Genomic DNA, 23,313 nt, shown 5'->3' on the forward strand with positions numbered 1-23,313 from the left:
AAAAAGTTCTTCGTCAGGGGTACTGTAATAAATCGAAAAGAACCACATCAACGGTCATATTCTATTGACAGAGTCTAGAAGAAACACAAAACTACGGTAAAGAAATTAGCAGCCAGTGATTTAACCCCCCACCCCTCTTTCTCTCCTCGTGATTGTAGTCTAAACAAACAAACAGTGACATGTAATCATCCTTCCTTCCAACAAAACTTCCGTGAAAAGCCCACCGTTCTTTTACCTCCTTATTCGCAACAAACAGTTTCAAGTGCGTTTGGCGTTCTCCAAATGAAGGGAGTCATCGACTTCCCGCCTCTACTGAGCTTTTTTTAAGCATTCTCGCGCGCACGTTTTACCTATCATTCCCTAATTACGACTATTCACGTGACCCCCTGTGCCCCCTGTGCGCTATTGCAAACCAATAAAATGTCTCACTTTCCCATAATGCATCAACTCAGTAATCGAAAACCCAATCTAATACAAGAAAAACGACACCACAGTAATTATTTGTTTGAAAACATAACTGCATTAAATGAATTAATAAAACAGAAAATTAAACGTCAAAAGATGCTTGCAAACTTTCTAAAGGTGACATTTACTAAATTGTAGTTTAAAATCCAACTTTACCATCAGTTGTGATTTGAAATTGTGGGTCCAGTGACACCAAACTTGAAAAGTCGATCTATTCACAATTGAGAATTACACTTAAAAGGTTTAATAAGGTAATCTCAACTTTATCCTGTGGGAGAGATAGGCCTTGCAGTAGTGAAAAATGAAACTCAGGTCTTCACTACAAGGATATGTGAAATATAGAAGTACTTGACCTACATTTTACATACGTTGCATCATGCCCTATAGGTTAAATAGGGCCAACCCTAGGGGTGACATATATGTATGAAAACAGAAGGTTTTGGCAAGTGGTTTATTTTGCCAGGTCAAAGTGTCAGTGTAAAACCGCACGTTCATGCCCTGCAGTGGCAGCCCTGAGCCATGGTTAGAGAGCTGCTTAGGTGGGTGGCACAATGAGTGCTGCAGGCCCACTAGTAATATTTAAATTTCAGGACCAGGGCACATGTAGTGCACTTTACTAGATAATTATAAGTAAATAAATTAAACATGCCAATTGGGGTCAAGCCAAAGTTACCATGTTTAGAGGAGAGAGCACAAGCACTATATCACTGGTTAGGAGTGGTAAAGAGCTCAGAGTCCTAAAACCGGCAAAACACCAGGGGAAGACCAACCTAAGGCTGCCAGGTCTAACAGTCTTTGTACTGGAAATGTATCACATCTGTTGCATAATTCTTCATGTATATGATTATTTATACTGGAAATGTAGATGCCAAAAATAAAAGAAGGGCCTTGTGGTCAGAAGACTCAAAGACAATGGGCTTTTATGATGAGCAAATGCATCAATATCTACTCTGCACTCTTCTAAGCACTCCTTGCTGGAGTGTGCTTAGTTTGCATACATTTGGTAAAGCTATTGCATGCCTCCTGCTGCATACTACTGGTTAATGTGCAGCTATAGACTTATGCAGTGGGTAGTGTATCATTGTCTCTGGTATACATAGGCATTGTATACAATATGTTTTACATGTTTGGGAATATTGGAGGGCACTGGGAAAAAGCTTTTGCATCAAAAACGCCAGGAGACCCGTGTCACTGTGGCAGCTGATCCACAAGCAGGGCGGCTCAAAATTCCTTCATCACCTGCTGCATCTCGTTCAACAGCTACATGGTGCAAGAGATGCTTTTGGCACTAAGGTGAGGTGGTATTCCATAGACCAGGAAGGCCTACAATTGGGTTTTTCAAAAGCAACAAAGACTCCAAGTTCATGCAGAACATGATAGTCTCTTTGACATGGGCCCTGTAAGGCACTGATCTATAAGGTGATTTTCATCCAAATAGATTATTAATTGAATGCACTTGGCTCTGCGGAATGTGGCAACCACCCTAGGGCTTTTAAAAAGCACCATGGTAATTGGTATAGCCCCCACTTTTATGAACCTGGTCATGAGAATGTTTCTGGGTGTTCTACCTCACCATGAGTATAGGTTAACATTATTTTATCAAGGTAAATATATATTGGTAAGCATAGCAGTTCTGTTCTTAACTACCTATCTACGTTCCTTAACAGTAAATATACTAACAATGTTCCCATATTTAATTTTCCACCTTAATCCTTATATGGTTGTAGTTGTGCTTCACCTCAAATGAATCATTATAATAAACTACCAGATCACTATTCTTTGCAAAAAGGACTGCACGACTGGAGTATTCATTCCCTAGTAACATGGAGAAATCTCCCCACCCTATTGTACATTGCTTGTTCTGTACAATACACATACCCCTAAGAAAACACTTAAAGAAAAAAAATCTCACCACTTTTCAGCAATTCTTTTGGCATACTTTTCAGTTAATATCTGACATTACGTTTCTGAGTGGATTGTGATGGTGTTAGTTTTTCCTCTCATTGTGTTAGAACTGGTATGAACAGTAAACATTAAAGGCAGGTTAAGTCACAGCTACTTCCTGTGAAGGCAAACAGTGACACATTCACAGTGCCTTCCCCACCCAAATCGAGCTACCTTGAGTACACAACTTGAACTGTCCTCATTCAACCCTATAACTGAGACAGCAATCAATGATCTAATCAAAGGGTATATACATGACTGTCTCATAGGTGTTTTCATACCCTCTAAACATTTTCAAAAGACTTCTAATAACTCTCAGCTGCCATACTGAAAAAAATGCATTAAGTTCTATCAATTGCCAAATTCCCTGAAATCTCCCTGCATTAAACCAATTGTAATAAAACAGTGACTTAAAAAGGCTGACCTAGCTAGATACAGACCAACAGACCATCGATCATTCTTGGTAAACTCATCAAAAAGTCAGCTTTCTCAGTTTTATGCCTTCAGCCAACTAAATAAACTGTCATACCGTGTGGTAAATAGTCATCTGGTGCATAGCTTTGGTTTATGTGCTGCCTTTAACAAGAGGTTGAAAGGCAATCATCTAGCATACATGCAGAGCGAGTACAACCCTCACCTGGAGGAGATGCGGGGTGTAATCATTAGAAGAGTGGACAGAAAATGAATATGGGGGCATGTAAACTGGGCACCGGACTGTGTATCCCTTCTGCCAGTTAGGCGAGTCACAACATGCACCTCCTTAACGTGTAGAGGTCACTTAACACTGGCATTCGGCAACTGGTGTAAGTTACCTTCAAGAACCTGAAAGCCCATTTTTACCATTATATTTAAAGAACTCTTCAATATTCATCCAGTAAATTTAGAATATAATACTATTGCACCCAATATGGTAATCATTTGGGGTCAACTAGAGAACACCACCCTCATTTCTTATACAACGTTTTTTAATTGTATATTAGTAAAGCAATGACATTCTATTTCCAGTGGTATGTCAAACAAATCTAATTGTAGTTCAAACAATGCCATTCTGTTTCAATCTGTATTTCTGACAAATCCTATTAAGTTGATACAAAAACATGAACTTCCTTACGCTCTCTGACTTATAAACTATGCAATAGTATTACCAGTTTTACATACGTTTCTCACCAATCCCTATACCATCAACATTGTGTTTCCTCGGAACATGGATTTCAGAAAAGCAACAAGAGCACTGCAATTTGATATTGAGATGTTGCAAACACACAGTGCACATCATAGTAACAATGTTGTTTTTGACTCCTTTCCTTACCACATTGGCCATAACTGGGACTGAGCCCCTTCCCCTGTATTCCACCAGTATCAAGTGAGTAAACAATTTCCAGTTTTCAGGGAGTACATACAAACGCCTTTGTCAAGATAGATCTTTTTCCATACAATCTACTTTGGCTTTTTCCAATATTGCTTCCTTGTAAATCAAGGAGAGAATTTTTACTAATGCGTCCCTGTCGTTTTCACTATGACATTCTCTCATATGTCACTTTTCTAATTATTGTTTGAGAGGAACTAGTTCTTGCATACAGTAGCAAGTATGGTGAACATGATTCTCTTTTTGAGAAGCTCACTTCCTGTTCCAATTCTTTGTGTAGCCCCACCTCCCAGACAGTGAAGCATCTGTCATTGAAGTGAGCAATTATTTCATCCTCACTGTTAAACCAAATTAGGTTACACAGTTGGGGGACGGTTAAGGAATGAATTTATCAGTGGTAATTGAAGAAATTGTGTATGATCCTTTTCCCAAGTGGGCCAAATGAAACAAATGGTGATGTTAGTCATGATGTATTTGTTGTTGCACAATCACAGTATTTATTTTACATCATACTTTCATTAGATAATAGAACAATTATATAAAAGGTGTCGAGGAATAGGACATATTGAACTGTCTATATATTAGCATTGCCACCAGTACCTCATCTCGGACCTTTGTACATTAATACTTATAGGAAGCAAGACAAGAAATTGTGTTTCTTCCAATGCAGTTGATTTAGCATTTACATTCAGTAATTGAATTCGTAAAATTCTGCAGAGGAGGATAATTGACAATCCTTTGGTAGAAGGAAACGTGAAAATAAATTGATTCTTTCTTAATTTGTTTTATTAGGTAGTCGTTAAATGTGTCCGAAAGGCTGGGTTGGAGCAGTATAAATCAACTGCTGCATTAAAACATCAATTTTTTTTTTTAGTAACGGCACCCCAATAATCCAGTTTAACATTTGATTACATTTATTTTCTGGTTCAATCGTAATCAGAGTGTATGTACTTTCTTGTCTCATTAATTCCATTTAACCACAGACATCACTGGACAAAAACAAATATCATGAAATGTGACTTGAAGTTAAGTATACCTAGCATTGTAGCCAAGACCATGTTAAGATGTTCACTGGAAGTTAAAGATTCTGTTAGTGTCTAAACTGTAGAGAAAAAATATATTGCTGTCTAAAATAATTTTGAATTTATGTGGGGATTATTTAATGGTGGCTATTTGCAATTCATGGTTGCTTTCTCCAGTCACCATAAAGGGTTAACATTCATTTATCGCCTCCTTCTCAACTTTACAGTTCTTAATGATTCGTTGTTTGTTTTTTCTATTTTTGTATTCTGCTTCTCTTTGTTCTGTTATAAAAGTGTTTTATTGTCTTCGGCTGTTCATTGATTTTTATGCTGACAATGCCTTAATTTTACAGATAAAATTTCCTTTTTTCAATGTTGCAGGTCCTCCTCGCAAGCAGTTATATCCCATTATACGCAGGGAGGAGAGCTGTAGAGTATAAAGGAGAGGTAACTTTCAAGTCTTATTGTAGTACTTTTAATGTTTTGAGGATATTTTAGAAGTGCATTAAGCTGCTTAAAAATTATTGCACATTAAAAAGGTGATCACTAGCAATCCAAGCGATGGGTCTTATTTAAACAAGAAGCCTCTTTTGGCAGGGATGGTATAAGGTACTATCAGAGGTACTTTGGAAAGAAATGAACATTCCCTTGGACAACAGGTTTGTAGGAATCGTTTTTTTGGGGAGGATTTGGCAGTGTTGAGGTAGGGTGGTTGTGGTTGCACCACTAAAAGTCTGAAAACTTTGGCAGTTGGGTATGTTCCATTTTTCTCAGTTCTCCACTGGTTACACTCAAGATCCTGCTATTAGGGCTCCTTGACTGTGAGTGAAGTGGGGAGTATATCTCTATGAGGTTAAGTTTGTTTTTCTGTTACATCTATATTGAGCCCCGGTAGATTGTTTTGATTTCTTCGTAAAAAATCTGACGGTACCCTCCATAGTGAGTCCCGTTTCTGCTGTCAAGACCCTTTTTTAATTATCTTTAGGGTTGTGGATAATGCTGCTTTTCACCTCGTTTATACATAACAACTTAGTCCTTGCTGGGTTATTTCTTTTTTCTTTTGTCCTACATGTGTGATGTCAAAGTTTATTTTATTCATTATCATTTTCAGGAAATGGCGGTTCAGAAAATAGGGGTGCTTTTTCTTTTTCTTGTGTACTCAGCACCTAGACACCAGAAGACATTTGTGCACTTTACAAGTATACTCATCACCATGCTTTGTTTCATTACGACTGAGGGAGCAGATCTATTTAATGGATCGCACCACTGTGGTTGTCGGCAGACACAAATTATCTTTCAATTATGTTTCTCTCATATTGGTATTTTCTTTAGAGCTGTTCTCTCCGGTCATTTCTCATTCACATCTTACCAATGTCTCTCTGCCTCTTTTAGTTTTCTTTGTATATCCCAAAATGTTCTTACACAACTGAAATGTTCAGGGATTTCTAAATTCACTGTTTGTTCTGATTTCCAACAAGGTTTTATGTCTACTCGATTAATTTCTATAGCTAGGATCTTCACTTTTGACCTACAGGTTGTATGTCTGACAATCTTCTTATGTACCCTTTAATCCAATTCTTCATAGCAGTGCCTCAGCCAACACTGAATATACTGTATTACGTGATTCTAACTCTTGGCTTTCATCTTTTTTTCAGAATGTCTATCTTGCAGGCATAGCTTTACAGCCATTGTTTATCTCCCTTGAAACCTAAGCATCCCCCCCTCCAGCACCTCCCACAACTCCTTTGGATCTTTTGTATTTTTGCCTTACTTTGTATAATTTCTCATTTTATCTGTTATAATAGCAGGCTGTAGGTCCTTGCTTTGCTTCTCTGTTGCATGGGGAAATAATGGTAGGTAGAAAGGCAAATAGGTTATCCTTGGTATTTTTCTGGCGCAGTACGTGAGGCATAATGAGGATATGTAGGGCACTTGCCATCCAGTCTAGGACTGTTCTCATTCTTGTTCCTCGGTTGTAGCACGGAAGAGAAAGGTGCAGGTGTGCTAAGATACATCCCACCCCTTCTTTTTTTTTTTTGGCAGAGTTTTATATAGAGCAAACTTGACCCAAATCCAATCGGGTATCAGAGCGCTTTACATAGCACCAGTTACGTTACATGAGGACACACATTCTTTTTTTTTGTTAGGCATGGGGAGATTAAGTGATTTGCCCACAATCACAGGATGTTTAGCTTCATTACCAAGACTCTAACCCAGTTCCCCAGGTCCGAGATCGAGCGCCCTAACCATTAGGCCAACTCCTCTCCTTTGAGGTCACCATTTTCAGAACAGATTCCTCAACTGATCTCGAAGCTCTGCAAGTTCCCCTTGCCGTCACTGACTCCGCAGCAGATAGTGGCTATGTTGTTGCAATCTTTGGTACGATTCAGACTCCCTCTGGTGTGCCTTCGGGCTCCACAGAACTGAAGGGTTCTCCAGTCTGAATATTACAAGTGGGTTTACTCTGTCGATGCAGTCTAACCCCTTGGAACCAGTTACCAGGACCTTCCACACTGGCTGCAAGATCCATGACGGTTCCCTTCCATTAGTGTTGATAACGACTCCATCTGTGCCGATTGAATACTGAGCACTGACACCCATTTTGAATCCTGAACCCACGTCAGCCCAGGCTTGACCAATGTCACTGTACAAGGTCACAAAAGTGCAACCAGTCATTATGCAGCCTGACTCTAACCAGGGACTTTTCTTCAACGCAACTATCCGAATCGGCTTTATTTTGCTGAGAAGCACCCATTAACGTATACAAAAACATATAATAAAAGCAATCAATAACAGCCATATCGATAAAAACAGATAAAATCCATAAAATCATCCCATGAATAAAAACAAATAGTTTACATGTCAAATACACATGATTAATCAAAGTGGATAGTGCTCCTAGAACGTACTGCTGCCCGAAGAACCAAATGCACACAGTGGCAGATTTCATTATCTGATAATTCTTGTAAAAAGCGGAAGGCCTGGAAGCAATTTCCGAAATTTCTAGCCCTTATTAGAGGCACTAAAAACTTTTTTGTATAAAGTTTATAGTAATCACACAAAGAAAATTAACCATTGAATGTTTAGACAAATTGTTACAGGGAAGTACTCTGTAGTCAAGTTTATTTCTGTACCCAAGCAGTAAAACATAATGAGTATTGGATTGTACCTGCTCTAAAGCAGAATGATTGGGTGCAGCTAGCTCACAACATTTGGTTTCCAGCTTCCGCAATTAACCTCTCGGCTTGTCAATTTTCTGTCAATAGGGCTTGTGCATCCTTCCTGCCTAAAGCAGACAAGGGGCTGCAACAGAGAAGATATTTGTTAGGCCAATCCCCTCCAAAGATTTTTTCACATACGCCAAACAAGGATTGGAAAGACCCTTGTCATAGGCCAGGCAGAGATTATGCTCCTTGTAAGTGAGGCTTTTTCCGTACTCATAATGGATAACCAAAGAAGGGGTGGACGAGTGCGAATTCGGTCACTTAAGTAAGTTTGGCCCAGTTTCTTGTGGCACAAAAAATTAGGAGTCAATACAGGAATTGTCAAGATTTTCCTGCAAAAGCGATTTTCTTCTCTTGGAAGTTTCTTTGGGTCACTAATTCCCCAAATTTCTGCCCCATAAGTTGCAATAGGGACACACTCACTGGAATATATTTGACACATGGGTGCAAGCGTTCTACTGCCTGACGGGGATCATAAACTGAGGAGTGAGCCTACTGCTCTTGATAACTTTGCCCAACTCTGTAAAATTTGGGGAGCCCATGAACCAGTGGAACTAAACGTTAGCCCCAGGTAAGAGAAAGTGCTGGTGCTTAGTAATGTGTTTGAAACCACTGTGATAGGTGAAATTGCGTGCACTTTGGGCCACATGACATTAGAAAGGTTTTGGCAAAATTGGTTGACAAATCAAAGGTTGCCATTAAATGCACAAATGAATGGACAGGGAGATGAAGTGCTTTTGGAGTGCGAGCGATTAACACAGCGTCATCTGCTTTGAGTGATGCGCAAAGGGGTTTGTTGTTTATCATTGATACATCAAGGGTGCACTTGGTGATCTCTGAGCAAAGATTATTTATATACAAAATGAATAGCAGCAGAGCTAGCACGCACCCATGGTGTACCCCCGTCCTTTGCTAAATTCATCTGACACTTCTCCATTGTTACCAAACCTAACCCAGGCTTTTGTACCTCAGTGCAGATATATTAAAGAGTATACAAGTGAAGGCTCCATTCCCAGTTCAATGAGGAATTGCCACAGCTTCGATCAGTTAACGCAAGTCGAAAGCCATTGACAAATCCATGAAGGCAAGGTATATGGCTGACTGTTGTGCCACAGTATACTTCCCAATAAGTAAGTGTGGGTTGAAGCATTATTCTACCGTACCTATGCCACTGCGGAACCCAAACTGGCAGGCATGCCACATGTTATACACGACTCTGCCAAAAACGTTGGCGAGGATATCAATCAATAAAATAGGAGGGTATTAATTAGGTTCAGAAAGACTCCCTTTTTAAAAAATTGGGACAATAATTGAGTTGACCAAGGAGGTTGAAATCATGGAGTGACTCAAGCTATTGTAAACGTTTGTCAGCAGTGGGGCTCAAAGGTTCAGTTTGCACTTAATTATAAAAATGGGGTCACCATCCGGCCCTAGTGCTTTACCCCTCATAATTTCCTGAATACAAACCATGACTTCCTGCAGGAAGACAGATAAAAAATGGTTGGTATCCTTATGGGCCCGACTCTGCACAATTAGAGTCGCTATCTGCGTAGATCTTCTGAAAGTGTGCCACCCATTCCTCACCTTTTATATGGTAACTGATGGATGTAACAACCTGATCTAAAGATCTCATGTTTGATACAGCTCTCCGAAGGTCTTACGATCTTTAGTTTGGGCAGTGTGTTAGTATAGTCCACTGATGGGTAATGATTACCCTTCTTCTCTTGCTTGTAACTAGTTTGTAATGCTTTCGCTGGAAGGCCACGAGTACGCGGTCACTGGAATGTGTATTAATAGCCTGATACAGTAGGTGGTTAGCCAAAGCGTCATTGTGATCAAACCACTGTGGGGCCTGGTGCGCTTTGGGTTTGAGAGATTGTCTAATCCTGAGACAAAATGCCACAAAAGTGGAAACTGTCTCCCCAATTTCAGCATCCTCCTTTAAACACCCTATAACAAACTCCTTATTCTCAGCTACCACTTTTTCCAGGAATGTCCAGGGCTCCGGAGGTTTCCAGTGCAATCTAAGGTTGTCAATGGTTAGAAATAGGTTGCTGTGACTATGTATAGCCTGGAGAAATTATCTGGGAGGCACTTCCAAGGCTATCTCAATTGGATTGTGATTACCAAAGTTGGTACTAATAATGGTGCCATATAGCAGGATATTTGTTAAATTCTGGAAAAGGAAAATGTAATCAATTACTGAACAACTATTCCTTTCCCTGTAATTAGGTAACCCCTGCATACCTGGCCCAGCCTCCTCTACCACATCATACGAATCAGAGGAGGCAAGCAAGACCTCAAACTTATTGCCTCTCATATCTGCCCTCCTGAGAGCTGTTGGCTTGTTCCTGGCTCTATAGCTAAATAATCTAGCATTATTATCTCTCACCCAACAAAGACGCATTTGTTGACCCTGATAAGATTTACTCTCCACAATAGCTGATATATAGTCAAATAATCCTAGGAATTGTTGATTTGAGACACAAAAAATTTTTTTATTATAAAAGCTTATGAGATATAAAGTTAATGCCCCCTTGAAAAGGACCGCTTGGTAGTCGCTCCTCAGTTTTCAATGCCTATGCATTGCCTCAGAGTGGTAAGTTTATCCAGATAGTCAAACCATCTGAGGCATGACCTGTGCGGAACGGAACAATCGGTAGGCTGAAACATGTAAAGCATTCAACATCCATAGTTGGTCTCCCAAGTTTCCTGCATTAGCAAAATTTCATATGACTTAATGAACAGTTACCAGTCGGGGACTAATCCTGTATAGGAGGCCTCCAATGTTCCAACTAGTATTTTTATCTAAACCTTTTTGGCGATCTTGGCCGATGAAGCAGGGATTGTCGTGGGTCACTCAAACATTGTTATAGGTTCAGTTGGCTAAACATTCATTTATTAAGCAAGGAGGCTTTTGGGTTTGTAAATGAACAATCATGCTCAGCTTGGATTATGGTTTCAACTAATGCAGTGTATGCCAGGTTCAGGGCCCTTGAGGTTGCTATGGTGGAATCCATATGCGTTCAATGCACCCATTTGCTGGAAGCCTGGGGACTACCTGTCAATCAACCACACTGTAGTCTACTAAAACTGCATACCTGTTGTCACATGTGAAGCACTGGTATGGCTGAGACCATTGATCATATAAAGGATATCATAGTGTTTTCTAGGGTGGCTTGTCAAAATAGCCCTAGGGTAATGTAACAATGTTAGTTTCAGCTGCTCTCCCCAATGTACACATGCCCAAAAGTTTCATCACACTATGCGGGCTCCTAAGGTTGACAACAATATAGTCCCCAGTTATGTTTTTACCGTAGGGGCCAATCCAGCCTACCCTCTGCATATTAAAGGATTTGCAACTTTCAATAGGGCTGAAATTCCTGTGCACACTAAGCCAATGAGTAACCTTATTTCGTGGCTCATCCCATACCGCCACCTGATTATGCTTCAAGCACGGAACACCTGCCATTATCAAGACGTATGGGGAGGCCGCAGGAGGTAGGTTTAAAATCGTAGAACTAAGGTTAGCCATAGGTCTACCTCCCCTGCTTAGCGTGCCCGCTTAGTTCTGGTTACCAGCTGTTAGTACAAGACTATAGCCAGCATCCCCTGCACTGTGTCTAATAGTAGGATGACCCGAGGTGCCGTTATACATGAACATTTGTGTGGCTAGCAAAAAGGGCCAACAGTCTAAGGGACTGGGCACATATTTCAGTCATGCTGGGGGCCTATTGCAAGGAGCAGGTTCATCTGTAACCACAGTAAAATTAGTCCCAATATTAGATGTAGTGTGTTGTTTCAGCACAGTCACTATGAGTTTCTATTACATCAGGGCACTCTTTTATAGTGTTAGCTGTGCTTCCAAAATCATTGAAAATGTATGATAGATCTCCTTAATGTTGACACTACCCATAGTCGTTAGACAGGCACCCCTTCCGGTTACTATTTGATCTGAAAGGGATAACGCCTGTGGAACACAGGTGCTTGTCCATTTACGTTTAATTGCTGGTTCTTGGGGTGGGGGGGTGATTCAGGCTGTTGGGCCGTGGGGGGGCCAGACAGGTGCCAAAATTAGACATGTCAGTTGTGGCTCTATGCACGATGGTAGAACCGTGGCGGGACATTGTCTCCCCAATATCCCTGACAACTGCCTCCTCCATTGGGCTGCCAAGTTGAGCTGCATTAATGCCTTTGCCTTTGAACCACCTAGTTTGCTTTCATGCCCTAAGGATGTTCTGTGTTCCGTTAAGGCAGCTTCATTGGATACAACCCCTATCGCTCGCTCCAACATAGTGTCAATACTTTTAGGTTTATGTGCGTATTTGTGAAGATACAGAGCTTTCAGCTGCCTTCCACTTGCCCATTCTGGTATAGAGGTTACAAAGAACGCCTTGCCTGTATCTCTAAATTTGATCAACGGCATCAGAGGGGTGGCCCAGCCTGGCCTCATCCAGCCACAGACTGGCGCATACATGGCCCCCTTGGCCCGAGCTTTGCCGAGGCGTGGCCTGCGCGTGTCCCACTGCTGGAGGCTGGGCCACGCTAAAAGTGCGAGGGTGTTCTGGCCCCATCCCCTCCTCGTCATGCGTTGCTGTTCCTCCAGACACTGGATTGCAGGTTTTGGAGTCCTGCACGGGTTATTGGGTGCAAGTAAAGTCTCAAGCTTCAAGTTTGCCACAAAGGGTCCAATGCTGTGGGAAGCTGGGGCATGCTAAAAGCGAGAGGATGTTCTGGCCCTGCCTCTCCCTCGTAAAGCATTGCAACGCCTCCAGGCTCTGTGGATTGCGGGCATTGGAGTCCTGCATGGGGGTAGTGGGTGCAAGCAAAGTCTCAGCCCCCCTGACTCAAGCTTCAAGTTTGCTACGAAGGGTCCTGCACTGCGGGAGGCCGGGATGCACTAAACACAAGAGGATGTTTTAGCCCTTTCCTCTCATCTTGAGCACCGTTGATTGTGGGCATTGGAATCCTGCCTGGGGGTAGTGAGTGCGAGCAGAGTCTCAGCCCTCCTGACTCAAGCTTCAAGTTTGCCACAAAGGGTGCTGCGCTGTGGAAACTCAGGATGCACTAAAAGTGTGAAGATGTTCTGGCCCCACCTCCTCTTCGTGATGCGTTGCAGCACCTCCAGGCACTGTGGATTGCGGGAGTTTGAGTCCTGCACAGGGTTAGTGGGCGTGAGCAAAGTCTCAGCACCCCTGACTCAAGCTTCAAGTTTGCCACATCAGAACTATCAATATATTATCCATTCTCTTTTTTAAACTAACCCTATACGAGAACACGTATAAACCGACAAGATACTGATGATCTAAAGGATGGTGATCTAAGTTGGCAGGGTATGCCCAGACGTGGGTCCCTTGCTCACTTTGCCACTGGATTCAAGCTAGCCTGGCTGATGACGGCTGATTAACCAAAAACCGGTCCCAGGATGCTTGTTCCTGGTCCAGGGAAGACACAGCTTGGCAGTTCGGGCTGGACTGTTCCCAAGAGGCACAGGGTCAGACTGATTTGCATATGGCCATGTCTGAACTGGGGTGGCGGAGTGAGCTAAAGAATGATGATGGATTAAACCCAGATCTGTGACTGGGGGTGAGTGTCTGAACAGTGTCAGCGCTCCGTCCATCTCCTTGTGTTTGCTTTGTTTGCCCTAAGTTGGCAGGGTATTCCCAAATGTGGGTCCCTTGCTCACTTTGCCACTGGATTCAAGCTAGCCTGGCTGATGACGGCTGATTAGCCAGAAACCGGTCCCAGGATGCTTGTTTCCAGTCCAGGGAAGACATGGCATGGCAGTTCGGGCTGGACTGTTCCCATGAGGCAAAGGGTCAGACTGATTTGCATATGGCCATGTCTGAACTGGGGTGGCAGAGTGAGCTAAAGAATGATTGATTAAACCCAGATGGTGAGTGTCTGAACAGTGTCAGCGCTCCATCCATCATCTCCTTGTGTTTGATCAACTATTCCCCTCTCACTATTGGGTTTACAAAATGCCAGTGGGTAGACACCGCTCCGGAAATGGAGCTTGACTCACCACATGGGCCATCACCAACGGAAGAAAGTGCCTCATTTGCAGTGTTAATTCAGTGAGCAGCTGGATTTGCATTCCATTGAACCAAAACAAATATTCTAACAGACATTCTCCAATCAGGGCCAGTGTCATCCGAACTCTTGGTTCCATTTAGTGATGCCATCATTGATGCTTTGATGGCCACATAATCAAAGCCTTATTCTTGCTGCCTGTCAGTCTGCCAGTAGCCATACACCCATTGTCCATACTTCCTTACGAAGCCCCCTGCATCTGAGAGCCTCATTATGCAGGTCTTGACTAGCAAGGTCGATCCTAATTCCTTCCTGACCACTCCTTCAGATAGGAAATTTAAAAGGATTGTATATAGGGAAAAATGTTTTCTTCTGTAAGCCTGTCTCTTATTTCCATTAATTCAGTTTGTTTATTGGGCAGGTACACATATGCTCAGTGGGGCCTGGCCAGCCAGATCTTGGATCTTGCCGGTGTGTCCGGAGGACCTCAGAGCTTCTCTAGCTCAGACAATACATGACTGAAAGTATGCAGCAAAATATCTAGCCAAAACAGGCCAGGATACTAATGATTGCCTTGGAGGGGCTGTTGGTGCCAGTGCCATGCTTAGAAAGTAGGTATGGGTGAGGTTGACCAGAGTTTCTAGTAATGTGCAACCATCGTTAATGCATATGCCCTTTGATGGGTCTAAACTTCTTAGGGGGAAAGCAGACTCTGCTCTAAAGAGATTTAAGGACAACAGAGCAACTGCACACTATTTGTGGTTACTGGTGTCAGCGAAATAGTTCCCCAATTCACACAATTATTCAGAGGCTGTTGCCTGGGGCTAGCCTACAGGCAACATCCGCCTTCCGGGTGGTGGTACAATCGACAGTCTGGTCCTTTTGGGGCTGCAGACACGGCGCTAGCAGACTACGCACAGGGAAGCAGGGACAGGAGTCCTGTAATTCCTCCTCCTCCTCTGCTGCAGTGATTGCAAAGCCAATTTAACTTCTCCTCAACAGTTCATACCTGGCCAAGATTCAACATTTCCTCCCTGGCTATAGATCCATTACGTCAGGCAATTGGTTCTTACAGATAGTTAATTTTTTTTATTTTTTATTTAAGAGTAACATGATACAGAAATCATCCAAAAAATAGCATTACAGACAGATATATACAACAACAAAACAACCTAACACAGAATAAATCTGTATCATGACTCTCAGTTTTAACAATTATCAACCCCTCCCAACCCACCCTCCAAGAGCCCCACCCAGCGACCCCAGGGTAGTTACATAGAGGAGATAAACTTAAAAAACTCCATTAGAAAAACCAATTATCTTCCAAAGAGAAAATAAAACAAGAAAAAAGAACAGAAACAAAAAAAATAACAAAATATATGCAATATATATACATTAATATTTTTAGCTGATTCAAGAACACTAATTTATCCGATTCAGCCAATTGATTACTGGTGCCCATATTAATTCGCCATTTCTTCGAGCCCTGGGACGACTTTTTCTAAAGATCAACAGCTCCCATTTCCCAACATTAATAAATTTGCTTAACCACTCATGATCTGTCGGGGGGGCAGGGTCTAACCAAACAGTAGCTATACATAATCTCAGCGTAGCCATGGCTATAAAAAATAACTTTTGTTCGGAGAGTGTCATATTGGTATCCACTACCCCCAATATAACTGCTGAAGATGAGAGCTGAAGCGGGCGAATAAACAACATTTCTAACCATTGTTTGATTTTATCTAATAAAGGAATTAAATTAGGGCAAGAGGAAAACATATGAATACTATCAACCGCAATCTCCCCGCATCTGGGACAGTTAACTCCAGTACTCCCCCCCCCCCCCCCCCCCTCCCCATTGTTGTATACGCTTTGGGGTTATATACAAATTGTGCCAAGATTTAAAACATTGAACCTGGAGATTTGCGGATAGCGTGGCAGTGTGACTGAGCCGTAAAGACTCTTCACAAACTTCCTGCCTGGCATTTAATCCAACCTGCCATCTATTAAAATGTTTATCTAGATCATCTTTCCTTCTTTCATTTATCAATATATAAATTGAGGATATCGTAGAATGCCCACTTTTAATAGCTTCAACTAAAGGTATTGTACTCCAGCTAACAGTTTTGCGAGAAAGAAAATCCCGAATCTGTAAAAACTTAAAGAAATGTTGATTATTGAGATTAAATTTCTGTTTTAAATAGTCAAAGGTCCTGGCGCCATTATCCGAGACTAAGTCCCCTAACCTAATGACTCCTCGGGCATTCCATTCTCTAGAATACCCATCTGCAAAAATTTGAGGGAGAAGGGCATTTCTGTTGAATGGTGTGTATATATGTAATCTTCCTATATTGAATAATTTCCGGGTAAAGGTCCAAATTTTAAAGGCGGCAAAGAGATCCTTAAACCTCACACGTTTAAAATATGCAAAATCTATATGTCTAAGTAAAACCCCAGATACTTCTTCTCCATAGACCAGTCTATATATTGATTTTTCCGGGTTATCAGAATCTTGACAATCCAACAACTCCGCTATATGCCTCAAAGTAATTGCCCAATAATAGATCTGAAAGTTGGGTACAGACCAGCCCCCCCTTTCCCTTGGAAGTCTCATAAATTTAAAGGCTCGTCTAGGTCTTTTCCCTGCCCAAATGAACCATGAGACTATGCGCTCTATTTTTTTGAACCATAATACATCAAACAATAAAGGGATAGCTCTGAAGAGATATAAAATCTTTGGTAAAAAAAGCATTTTTACAACATTACATCTCCCCATAAGAGTTAACTGAAGATTATTCATCCTCCGAGCATCTTTTTCAATTTTGTATAACAGTGGCTTGACATTAATCTCAACAGTTTCTTCGGAGTTTGCACTTATAAGTATTCCTAAATATTTTGCTTTATCAATAACCCTAGGATCGGAAATTAAAATCTTATTACAAATAATTTGGGTTTTTGCCTCATTCAAATGATAACCTGACAGTCTTCCGAATTGAAGTGTCAAGTTTTGTACTTCTAACAGTGCACGTTCCGGAGAATCAGTTAAAATGGCAAGGTCATCTGCATAGCCTAATATTTTAGTTTCACCACCCTTAGATCTCACTGGGCTAATCAAAATGTTCAAAAGAAATTTTTTAATTAAAGGGTCTATATAAATGGCAAATAAGGGAGAACAAGGACAACCCTGTCGCGTACCTCTTGAGATATTAAAAGTTCCTGACTGAATCCCCATAATTGAAATTTGCGCCGTTGGTCGACTATACATGATCTTTATTGCTGTAATGAATCCTTCTCCAAACCCATAGTGCCTCAAAACCGCCCATAAAAAAGGCCAGGAGACCCTATCAAAGGCCTTCTCCGCGTCAAGCAGAATTAAGGCCATAGGGTCCCCTGAGACCCTAGTAAAATCAAACCAGGCAATTGTGCGCCGAATATGATTAATGGTTTCCCGTCCTGGGACAAAACCATGTTGGTACACCGATGCCAACCTCTTAATCACCCCAGAAAATCTCCTTGCTAAAACCTTGGCATAAATTTTAGTGTCACTGTTAATTAACGTGATTGGGCGATATGATCCCATATCTGTTGGATTTTTATCTTTCTTTAAAAAGGTGATAATCAGAGCCTTCTGCCATGATTCGGGGGAGACTTCTCCCTTCTGCACTGTTCTGAATAATGCCAGCATAACTGGGGTGAGTTGCAACCGAAATATTTTGTAGAATTCACCTGGTAAATTATCAGGTCCCGTAGCTTTGCCCCCCGGGATAGAATCTATAGCTTGTTGAACCTCATCCCAACTGATCTCAGCATCTAGTAGATCACGATCTTCCGATGTTAATGAATCCACACCTATCCCCCTCAAATACTCATATATTTCCTCCTGTAGTATGTCATTATCCCTGATGTCTTCGCTGTACAGATGCTGATAAAACTTCTGAAAGGCAAGCGCAATGGGCCCTTCCCCGGATACCAGACCGATATCAGGATCTTGGATATTCTTAATGCGGTTAACGGTCACCCTCTCTTTAATTCTTGCGGCTAACAAATGCCCTGCTCGTTCACTGTTTTCAAACATTTTTGATTTCCAAATTAAAAATTTGTCAGCTGCCTTAGTCTGAGAGAGTTCGGTTATGGCTGCTTTTGCTAAAATGATCCGAGTTTGTGCAGAATCACTATCCCCACCCTGCCGTAGCTGAACCACCAGATTCTGTTCTGTTTCTGCCAATTCTGTATATAACCGCTGCAGCTTGTCCCTTTCCTTCCTTTGATATTCCCAGCCGAACCGGGTTGTCTCACCCCTTACCCCTGCCTTTAGCGTATCCCAGACGTTCTGAATACTAGTACTATCAATATTTTCTTCCAGAAATCGAGGAATCCATATAGACATACAATCAACATATTCTGTATTCTTAAGCAGACCCCGATTAAATGTCCAGTTTCTGGGGCTACTCATGCACACTGACGTATTTATTTCAAGTAACAGCGGATTATGATCCGACATTACTCGCGGAAATCTAGTGATTCCAGAGCCTTGAAGCAAAACAGGTGAGGCAAAAAAGTAATCGAGCCTAGAACAGATTCTATGCGGTGCAGAGAAATATGTATAGCCAGGATCATCTGGATTAAAAAAAGCCCATACATCAGTTAAGTTGTGTAGATCTAATAAATGCTGCAGAGCTTGGTAAACCCTTGGTTTCCTCCCAGTATATACACTCTCTACAGATAGTTCAAAGGAGTTACGCCCTACCATTTCTTTCTTCCAACCCTGCTAATTTCCACACCAGAATGCATTTTGGAGAAGTACTTGAAAATACTGATGCAGTACGGACATCTTTTACTCTCCCAGGATGCCATCAATTTGGTACTAAAATTGAGAAAGGTGAGGGATGCTGTTCATGCTCCATTCTTATGCTGAAAAAGGACGATGGGCTCAGACCTTTTCTGGACATTTCGATCATTGAATGCCTTCCTAAGGATGTGCAAATTCAGGATACTAACACTGGCGCAGATTCTATGTGCTCTGGATCCGAGAACTGGATGGTGTCCTCATACTTTATATACCTGTCCTGCAGTCTCAGAGGTTAACTGCTGTTCAAAATGAGCCAAGAGCACTTTCAGTTTGATGGGTTCCCCTTCGGTCTTACTTCAGCCCCGTGGATATTCATGAAAGTGATGGCCGTGGTCGCTCCTTATCTTCAGAAGTTGGGAGTACATGTTTCATCATACCTCAATGACTGGCTGCTAAAGGAGGGCTTGCTGTAGGGAGTCGCGGACCACCTCCAGACAACAGCCAAACTCTTGTAATCATTGAGGTTCTGCTTCAATGGTTTGAAGTCACTCCTAAGCCCATGTTAGAGGGTTCCGTTAAGTAGGGCAGTGCTAGATACAGGAGCACTTAAGGCTTTATCCACACCACAGCGAGCCAGTACTCACGATATGATCCTAGTGTTTCAAGCTCAGTCCTAGGGTTTAGTGAGACTTGCTTTGAGGCTTCTTGGCCTTTTGGCCTTGTGCTTCTTCCCCATCACGTAAGATAGATGGCTCAGAAGGACATTCGGCCCAAAAGGACTTAACATCAGGCGTGACTCTCCAGCACCGTTCTGATTTTGCAGGCAATGAATTGCAGGGGATGCTTACAGATGTCCACCTAACCTGCAGCACCCTCCTCCAACCAGAGTTCACGGTGGTGACAGATGCATCACTGCTAGGTTGGTGAGGCCACCTAGGGAGTATGAAGATTAGAGGCCTCTAGTCTCCAATAAAACTCCGACTCCATATCAACCTGATGGAGCTACAAGCGATCAGCTTTGCCTTACAAGCCTTCCATTTGCCAAGGAGAGGCTGGTACAGGTTCTCACAGACACTACTGCCATGTGACATTGCAACAAGCAGGATGGAGTGGAGCATTGTCCATTCTTCCAATAAGGAGGAGAGCCTCCATTGCCTTCATCCAAAGAGGATGTTGAGTTTTTCGATTGACCACACGAAAGATAATTGGGTAAACGATTAGCTCTTCATTGGCTTTTCAGGTGCATGGAAAATCAACGCAGTGCAAAAGAGAACCATATTAAGGTAGATAGTCCTCTGGATTAAGATCTACTATGCACTAACCTAAAAGCAGCCCTCAGTGACTTAAGACCCCATTCCACCAGGGCTAAGGCAACTAAAATGCCATTGGCATGAGGGGTTTATATTCTTGATATCCACCATGTTTCGACACATGCTGGTACATATATTCACTAAGCACTACTGTTCACAGCCAAGTCGAATAGCTATGACCACTGACAATTCCCATTTAGGCTTCTTCCATTTTCATTATTTGCATGCTTGCGGATTCTTGTATCTCTTTTAATAGAAAATGTGAAGTTTTAGATGCGCAGAAATGTGAGAATCATGACTGCTTCCTTTCTAGGCTGACGTTTGTTGTTGTTATGGATGCTGTCATAACATTATGGTTGCTTACTGTGCAAGCGGACATGTTTTTTTAATCATTTTTGTTGAAGGAACATTTAATCTACATGTGAATCAAGATGACACATTCATTGTCATATTTGTTTACTCTTGATGATGCCTTAGTGTCTGAAAGTACTTTTTATTTTATAAATATAACATACAATTGCCGATTAGATTCTATAAAAACCCAGGTATCTGATCATAAGTTAGAGGGGCTTTGCGTTAGGACTGTCACGCCAATTTGCAAGAGAGAATTCATCTTTAGCCTTGCACTGCTTATCCCTCCCAGGCAAAATAGATAGAAAACAGCTATTTTGTACTGAGAGAAGGCATGCTGTGTGACCTATCTTGAGCAACTTGGTTTGTGCTTGCTATTTATAGCTTCTGCTAAAATTTAGCAGATTCTGAGAAAACAGCTGTAGAGTGTTAGGATTCTAGGATCTTCCTAACCATGTGAGGAATGTTCATGTTGATTTTGCTGGCCATGTCCTGCACTGCTGCATTTATTTTCGCATTCTGTTTGGTTACAATTCATATTTTATGCACTAGACCTGGGTTTTAGAAATGAACATTTTAACGTATATCCCTATTTGTTAGAGCTATTTTGAGTGCGTTATTCATTTATGAAAGTGGGCTTGGAGTTCCACTGTGTCCTTAAACTCATCTAGTGGGACTGACTGTGACTAGAAAACACTTCCTGCACAGTACTGCTGTTAGGGTTGTCTATTGGTCTTATTCCAAATGGATTTTTAATTCGTATTGGTACATTGAAGTGCGTCCCTGTACCAGGGTGTCCTAAATCCTCCCCTGAGGCTCTGGCAGGAACCCCAGATCATGACACATGGAGAAGGTGAATTTGCTCACATGGTCCTGCAGTACTTTTTGGTTTTAGTCCTCTCTCCAGACCCTCCACCTTTGGAAGGTACTGCTTTGGTACCTGTTTGAATCTAAAGGTGATGAATCTCCTACCTATTCTGTGGAGTGGCCTCTTTAACATCTAAAAAGATCCCAAGTTGGAGATCAGCACGCTGTTGCCAACAGTTGTTCTACGCTCTGTGCATAAAGGTGCAGAAAATGAGGAGAAAAGAAACTAACATCAGGACGCATGGGTGGTGCTTATATGCAGTTCCATCACTTCCAGGGTGGTATGGAGCCAAAGCAAAGCCACACAACACAACCTACAGGTGCAGAGAATCACCGGTGTTGAAGCTGTCCTGATCCAGTTTGGCTTCTGAGGTTATTCTAAAAATTGAGGAATTTGCAGTTGGAGTATCCACCTTAAGGTAAATAGTTTGTTCACTATACCCCCAACACACCCAACATTGTAATAACACAAAACCAACAACATACACTGTTTTGCATCCACACCACCAACATCCTAGGCCAACACATCTACCATCATACACCAACACAACCACCATCAATTATCCACCTGAAAATATAACATACCAGTTTACCCACACTTCCATACAACTCAAACCATTATACGCCAGCACACATCATCAAATGCCAGTGTACTTGCCTCATTATTTCTATAATTACTTCTACACAAGCAACCTCATTTGTAACACGGCCAACATCTTATCTCCACAAAATTCATGACAAGTTAACACACTCACTGATGTACGCCAGCATAGCCATTTTCATATGTTAAATCTGTTAACATCATACGCTAGCTAACACACAAAACGTATGTCTCCACACCCAACATCATACACCCACACATCCACCTTCATACACCAATAAACCTGCCATCATGCATCCAACATCCACCATTGTAAATGGTCACATCCAGCATCATACACCCACATACTATCACATGCTAACTCATCCCTTATTGTGGCAACACACACTACACATGCATTTTAAATTAAGGCATGTGGATTTATTTCTCATTCATATGGTTTGAACTTTTAATACATTTTCTGTATAAAATATGTAGTACAATATAGCATATAGACTGGTTTGGACATGGCATATTCTGCAAACTTAAAATGTTTCTGATTACATAGTACCAAAAGCAAGGCGGGGAGGACAAAAAAAGTGTGCACTATAGTCACTGTTCAGTACTTTTCCTCAAAGTTTCCAAAGAAGACACTCAACTCTCCGTAGCCCACCGCTCCTGGCCACAATCCACAAAATGAAATCACAAAAATGGAAAGGAACGTCTTATAGTAATATCCATATCAACAATTTATTATTGTATTTCTTCAGCAAACAGTCAGCAGGCCAAGTTCCAATAAAATATTCCAATTTTTATTCTACAATTGTTGCAGATGAATCAATATGTCACATATTCATGAAGTCTTTTCAGCCTACGCGTTTCGTCCTATACCGGATGTCATCAGGGCTCTTTAATTCAAATATTACAACCAGTATTGATAGATTTCAGTCTTAATAATTATTCAGTTGCTTTCTTCTTGTACTCCATTCAATTAAGTCTAAATGATGAACAATTCTAATTATATATAAACCGCAACAATCTCATGTTGAGCCTCTGAAGAGGGCGGAAGCCCAGAAACGCGTCAGGCTCTACTATCGTTGACACGAGAACTGTAATCACAGAAGGACGCAGTGTTGACTTTACCCTGGAAATTGCTTCGAGAAATATGCTCGTAACAAGCTGCTGGGGAGTGCGGCCTTGCCTGCGGGCAACTTTGGAGCTTGAATGTTTATGCGGCGGCCCGGCCGTAAAGGATCGCACCACGCCATATCAAAGGGGGCCACGGACCAGCAGCAGGGGATCTATGTCTCACCCGTTCCTTTGGGCCCATCCAGGGCATCACAACAGTAAAATCAATGTGGC

General features: G+C 41.8%; 1 protein-coding gene across 5 annotated transcripts in view; it reads left to right on the forward strand.

The window, feature by feature from the left end:
- The window catches only part of PNPLA4 (patatin like domain 4, phospholipase and triacylglycerol lipase), a 289,576-nt gene that overhangs the window by 220,965 nt on the left and 45,298 nt on the right, over positions 1-23,313 (forward strand). For all 5 annotated transcript variants that reach the window (XM_085622584.1, XM_085622586.1, XM_085622585.1 and 2 more), the window contains one exon: positions 5,179-5,244. In XM_085622584.1, coding sequence (XP_085478710.1) covers positions 5,179-5,244 — 66 coding nt within the window. The remainder of the gene's footprint in view (positions 1-5,178; positions 5,245-23,313) is intronic.

The sequence above is a fragment of the Triturus cristatus genome, chromosome 8, assembly GCF_964204655.1.
Source record: "Triturus cristatus chromosome 8, aTriCri1.1, whole genome shotgun sequence".
Classification (NCBI taxonomy): domain Eukaryota; kingdom Metazoa; phylum Chordata; class Amphibia; order Caudata; family Salamandridae; genus Triturus; species Triturus cristatus.